General features: G+C 44.1%; 1 protein-coding gene across 1 annotated transcript; it reads left to right on the top strand.

Moving 5' to 3' along the window:
* Nucleotides 1-2,414: 2,414 nt before the first annotated feature.
* Nucleotides 2,415-6,415, top strand: LOC110680869 (rootletin-like; the record flags this gene model as incomplete). The annotated part of the gene is given in 6 exon segments (XM_021856659.1): nt 2,415-2,632; nt 2,634-3,376; nt 3,437-3,622; nt 3,683-5,005; nt 5,008-6,157; nt 6,222-6,415. Coding segments are annotated over 6 exon segments (3,702 nt in total), but the record flags the coding sequence as incomplete, so codon positions are not given.
* Between the last annotated feature and the right edge of the window lie 463 nt (nt 6,416-6,878).

The following is a 6,878-nucleotide window of genomic DNA, read 5'->3' as shown; positions in this document are numbered from 1 at the left end:
AAACTGATTGCTGACCAATAAATTTACTATTCAAAAAGTTAGTCGACTTTTGGATGAATTTGATAAGTATAGAATCATAATCTACTGTTAACCCGTATAGGCCTGAGTGAAAGCAAAAATACTCAAACCCTCACCGCTCAGAGAATTCTTAACGGATTCAGATGATTTTTTGTCAGTTCACTGGCCACATATCTAGTTTCTAGAAGTGGCCAGAGGAACTCGGAAATATTCCTGTGGCCGGAGTGATTTCGATGGGTCACTGGGTCAAGTCGGGTAAAAATGGCCTATTTTTTGGGACATGCCAAGTTATCTTTATTTATTTGCAATGACTATCATTTTAATTTGCATAAATCATTATGATCTGACATTCAACATTATAAATAAAGAGTTTTGCACCATTTAAAATATACCGGATGTGGCCATTCGAACGTAATGCCTGCAAGAACCGGCTATAGATTTGTTGGATACCAATTCGTTTCAATTCTCGAAAAGTAGAAATAAAACATAATTGTGCACTAAAACGGATTCCCATAAGCTTGGCACAGATGTTCAGAAACAAATTGGCCACTTTATCGTAGGTTTGAGGCATCCCGGGACCCGAAAATGGTCATTTGTAGGATAAATTAAATGCATTACTCATAGTTATCCAATTCAATCGTTTCTCAAAAAGTTTAAACTGATGCAATTTTCTTAAAATTCCGTCATGTAGTGGCCACATTATAACCGATTCCGGAAAAAAATCTGTGACCTGAAATTTTCTTATCTCCAGGGGCACAAACGCACAGTACCCTTCTCACCCGACCTGACCCAGTGATCCACCGGAATAACTCCGACCACAGGAATATTTCCGCGTTCTTCTGTCCACTTCTAGAAACTATGTGTGCCAGTATACTGACAAAAAATCATTTGAATCCGTTAAGAATTCGCTGAGCGGTGAGGGTTTTAGAATTTTGCTTTCACTCAGGCCTATACGGTTTAACTCTCCCTTACTCGATATTTCGTATCTCAATATCGAGTTAGAGAACCACAGTTAAAGTTGGTTTTCATGGCTACTGCGATGTTCCCTCGGATCGCATTTGCACTGGTTTTGTGTTCCATAATTCGATACCTCCCTTACTCGATGGCCCCTTCAATATCGAGTAATGGAGAGTTGACTGTAGAAACTAATGCATAGTATTCCTCTGGTTCGGTTTGCCTCAAGTTCGTCAAAAATAATTGAGCTCTGGAGCTACCATGGGAAAGAGACTTCCTCGGTTATGGCAAAAAAGTAACTTTAGATACCATATTGATTATGATGTCTTTAGAGACCTTAACTAAAAATAAACACTTTTTAGAGATATGCATTGAAATAGTATCCAAGCCTTTAAAAAGATCTGCTTACCTGAAAATATAATATTTTTACTAGCATTAATCTTTTCCTACAAATATTATTTATTTCATATGCTCATGAAAGATACCCAACTAGAACTGGGAATCGTATTTGCCTTTCCCATTTTAGCAATCCTAAGTCCTACTTCCTTATTTGAACAAGTTATTCGGAATATTAAAAATAACTTAAAGTGAATTGACTGAATACCTCAAGTTGAATCAGCGGCGCAGCCGAAATCTTTTTTGATTGATGAAATGTTGTGTTACAAAAAGGACATATTCTGCCATAATAATTACTGGTTCGAGGTTTTTATTCCTGCGTATTGCCGAAATCCTCTGATAATTCCAGGTTTTTTCAGGTTGAATAAAATTCCCTGATAATTCCAGGTTTTCCAGGATTTTTTAGGTAGTAGACACCCTGCTAACTTAAAGCTTAGCCTAAATTAAGAAGGCCGATTCAAAATTTTCTCCCGAAAAATTAGCTCAAAATAGTTGAAAAAAGTGACTTTTTGACGAAAAAAGTGACTTTAGTTGAAATGGCTTGAAAAAAGAGACTTTAAAGTGACTGGCCTCAAAAAAGTGACCAAGTCACTAAAAAGTGACTAGCTACCAGCCTTGGAAAGAATTATTTCAGGGATATTGCCTATGATTTTTCAGGTACGAATCAAGATCAAGATTTCTTTCAAGAATTTCCTCCTATTATATCCAGTTCTCAAGATATTGCTATAAACATTTCTTCTGGTAATTATCATGAGAATCAGACATTAATTACTCCCTTAAGAACTTCGTACCGATATCCCTTTCTCTGGAGATATTTAATGAAACGCGCCCAATGATTTCTCCAGAAGTTCGCCCAAAGATACCATCTGAAAACAAATCCAAAAATTATTTTAGGGTTTCTCCCATAATATGTTCTGCCCGTTGGGTGTCTTTCAGAATGTACACCGTCAACTACTCCAGGACTCTAGAGATTTCTCCCAGATTAAATGAAGAATTCTTCCGAGGTTTCATTAGAAACTTCGCCAAAGTACTAGTAATGATTTCCTCTTAAAATTCTTTTAAACAATTCTTCAATAATTCTTCCATGTATTCCCTTCTGTTACTTGTTGTGGTTATATAATTTCGTTTCCTTCCCTCAGGAACAACTGGCTTCGCTTCGCAGCGAAAAGGATTCCCTGGAGGCGGTACTGTTCGACACGAACACATCGCTCGAGGAAGCCGAAGCTCGGAAGGATGCTCTCGAGCGGGAGAATCAGGATCTACTTCAAGCAGGAATCGCACAAGGCACTGATCGGTCGACTCAATAAGGATTTGGAAAATGCCGAACGTCGGGCCCAAGACATCAAAATCCAACTGACCAATGCGGCCGCCAACCAAGAGGCCGAGTTTCTCCAAAAGTTGTCCAATTTGCGCACTTTCGGCGAGGAAAACATCAAGAAGTTGAACGAGGAGAAGGAAGCCATTCGCAACTCGCTGGAGAAGCGAATGAGCCAAGCTCTACAGGCGTTGGAGAATGGCAAGGACGCTGAAATTCAAACTCTGAAGGAACAGTTTGAGGCACTGCAGATGCATCTGGAGGCGCTGAATCAGCAACATGAAGAGGTGGTCCTGCGGGCCGAGAATGAGAAGCAGCAGGCTCTGTTGATTGCTCACCGGGACAAGCAAGCAGTAATGGAGAAGTTAGACGCGACCGCACGAGAGCTCAAGCTGGAACTGGACAACGGCGATCGGTTAAAGCGCGAGATGGTTGCCCGTCAGGAGAAGGACCGGACAACGATCGGTTGCCTGAGAGATGAAATCGCCAAAATGCGCACCAAGATGGAAGAGGCAAGGATTCGAGCGGAAGAGGAACTGAATCGACTCGAGGTTGTACAGGGGGCATTGCGGGATGAGAAAGATGCTGCATTGAAGGAAATCGAAGAACTGAAGGTTCAGTTACGACTGACAGAAGATCGATGCGACGGGGTTAGTTTGCAGCTGCAGGACACCCAGCGAAAATTAAAGGAAGGTTAGTGAAACTATTTATTACTGTTTGGGAAAGATATGATAGAGTTTTTTGTCATTTCAGCTGAGAATTGTATTGACGCTACAAGAAAGGAGTTAACTGATACACGTCGAACATTAGCGGACAGCAACATTGAGCGGGATAAGTATGCCAACAGCAACAAGGAGCTACGAGACCACGTGAAACGAGTCGAGGGACAACGCCGGGAGCAAGCTCGATCAATGGACGATGCTTTGCAGAAGATTGCAGGTGAGTAGAATTTTCTCAGTAGAATTGATAGCTGACTAACTAATGTTTTCTGTCATGCAGGATTGGAAGAGTCCCGCAATCTACTCGAACAGGAAAAGGTCCGCTTGCAGACCATCCTGAAGGAAACGGAAAACAATATGACCAAATTGAACAAGGATTTATCCACTGCCCAAACCGACATTCAAAAGTTCCAGTCCCAATCGACTCAAAACGATGCCGCGGAGAAGGAACTACAGGCACGCCTAACAAACGAATCCGAAGAGAAGGAGCGCATCTTGCAGGAATTGCATCAAATCAAAAAGCAAATGTCTGATTTGGAGGGAACGCTGTGCGCCACTCGTCAAGAGTTGGGCAGAGCTCGTTGCAAGGCAAATCAAGACGAGCATCGATTCCACCAGCGAGAGCAGGAGTTATGCGCTCGTATAGAGGAAGGCAGAGGACGTGAAAAGCGACTGGAAGATCAGAAGCATAATCTGGAAGTGTGTTTGGCCGATGCAACACAACAGATCCAGGAGCTCAAAGCACGACTCGGAGGTTCGGAAGGACGCGTTCGTGCTTTAGATGAACAATTAGTTCACTTGGACGCGATCAAAAAGGAAACAGAGAACAAACTAAGCTCGATTGGCCATACGTTGAGAAGGATTGCCGGGATTCAAATGGACGGATCGGTTAGCTTGCCGTATCGTCTACTCAGTCCATCTAGAAGATATAGCCCGGCTCGCGGTCGCAGCGATCGAGATGAGTTTCACCACCACCACCACCATCACCATCATCATCAACAACAGGAAACGAGAAGCCTTTCGGGAGACAATGCAATCATCGATGTCGATCCAGAAATGGTACGCAAGGGTGTGCGTACGCTAATGCAACAGGTGGCGCAAATCGAGCGCGAAAGAGATGATTTCAAGATGCAACTTTGTACTGCGAAAAAGCAGCTTCAAGAAGGCGGAGACAATCAAATGCGTTTGGAAGGAAAGATTTGTAAATTGCAACAGCACAATCGGGCTATCCACGAGGATAAGACCAATTTGGAGGCCAAGCTAGCGCAGAAAACTACTGCGTTGCAAACCACCGAGGAGACACTCAGACAGAAAAGCGACGATTTAAACATAACGCGAGAGAAGGCTGCCCATTTGGAGCAATCTCTCAGCACTACGGCCGAGGAGAAGAGTCAACTGGAAGAACGCTTGGAGAAATGCAGACAAAACGCCTGTCGCTTGGAGTCCGACAAGCGGCATCTGCAGGACGAGTTGGCTCGCACAGAAGGACGTGCATCGAAACTTGATCTCCAACGCGTCGCTCTCGAGGGAGATATTCAACGTTTGCAGATGGCACTCCAGGAGAAAGACTGTACTATCAGAAACCTTCAAGAACGCTTGGAGAACACCAAAGATCGGGAACGCAGCTGGAAGATCGATGTGCCGCGCTCAAGAGTACGGTTGATCAGTTGAAGGAACGCCTGCAAGCGGCAGCCATTACTGAGACCGAACTACGAGGGGAAATTGCCGGATTGCAACGTCATAACACCGACCAAGGGCATACATTCGCCCTGGGACAGGACAAACTTAAGCAACTCCAGAAAACTCTTACCAATAGCGAGAATGAGCGTCGAGTTCTTTCGGAGCGCTTGGACGCCTCACAGCACACCATCAATGAGCTTAGAAGAAGCCAGCAAGCGACACAAGATCAAACGCAACGTTTGCAAGAGCAAATAGCTGAATGTGAAGTACAGAAGTCGGCTCTTGAGTCACAGCTGCGGCTAGCCAAGTGGAATCAGGAGAATGCCGAACAGTTTGGCGGTGGAACTGGTGGAGACCAGGATCTTGCGCGACAATTGGTTAACTCACAGCGGGACCGTACCGAGCTGAGAAATAAGCTGGAGGCCATGAAGGAGAAGGTTCGTCACATGGAGAACGAAAAGCTTGGTTTGGAGAAGAGTGGCAGCAAATTTTCTGGCCATGTGCAGTTTGATCGATCGGAGAAGAGCTTGCTGGGAGATTCTGGGGAACTGGATTCGAATCGCTTGGAGTCTAGCGGTTACGGTGGTATGGGAACCGGGAGTGCAAAATACAGTTGCGGTCTGGATCATGCTCAGATCGAGCAAGAAAGCCGAGATTTGCGCATGAAGGTACGTCGCATGGAAACTCTGTTGGCCGAAAAGGAAGCCGAGCTGGCGCGGGCCAAGGCAAAAATGTTGGAATCGCCGAGCAAGTCTAGCATGAGTGGGTATGGAGGAGGTGGTGTTGGTGCAGCTAGTTCTGAAATCGAGCGTCACCGAAATGCTCAAGTACAGGCCGAACGGCTGCTGGATGCCAGAGAACAGTCGCATCGACAGCAAGTGCTTCGGTTGGAAAATCAAATCTCGATGTTGAGAGAGCAGCTGGCTCAGGAAGCAAAACGTCGGCAGATGTATATTCTGAGGAGCTCGCGTGCCGGTCGAGAGATGCAACAGCTGCGTCAAACGCTCGGCGATTCGTTGCGAAATGTTACACAGGAGCCGATCGACTCGTCACTGTTGGAAAGTGAAGCCAGACGGTATGTGGGATCAGGTTCATTGAACAACGTGTGGTGTAACGACTCTTTAAATTTCTAATTTTAGGTTAGACAGTGCTGTATCGATGAGCTTGCCGCCAACGACCAGTAGAGATTTGGACCGTAGTTTGAGTCCCACGTATCGCTAAGGATCGTATGCTAATCGTATTTCATATTCCATTGATGGTAAAACCAAAGATTTAGTAGCTACCTGAATATAAGACGAAAGTAGGAAATTGAACATTAATACATAATAACATGGTAACAGAAACTCATTCTCATATGATGTATGGATTTCATAATGTTAAACGTAGAATGTCGATTAATATATTGGTTTATAATAGGGTGGGCGTTCAACAGCTCGTTTATGCCCTACACAGCTCATTTAATTCATAGTTGGATATTGAATGTCCAACCAACATCCAATTCAACCTTGTGGTTTTCGCGCGATTGACCATCTCCTAGGTCACCGCGCTAATGCTGTGTACGTAAAGCTAGGGGCGCCCACTGAAGTGTTAAAATAGCATAGGCTTGAAGCAGTTTCAAGACTTGAACACTGCAGATTGTAACGAATCACAACATACATATTACGCTAAACGTAATATTAGACTACACAGTGCAACCATGTGTTGTCTCAAGCATCAACATATCGCTATTTACCGTAAAAGTGCTCTAATTCAGTGAAGGATAATATGCAGATCGGGAAGAGGAGTTCAGACCATTT

This window comes from Aedes aegypti, unplaced genomic scaffold, assembly GCF_002204515.2.
Source record: "Aedes aegypti strain LVP_AGWG unplaced genomic scaffold, AaegL5.0 Primary Assembly AGWG_AaegL5_hic_scaff_1933_PBJ_arrow, whole genome shotgun sequence".
Lineage (NCBI taxonomy): Eukaryota > Metazoa > Arthropoda > Insecta > Diptera > Culicidae > Aedes > Aedes aegypti.
The sequence above is the reverse complement of the archived record's forward strand: the minus strand, read 5'-3'. Positions and strand labels throughout refer to the sequence as shown.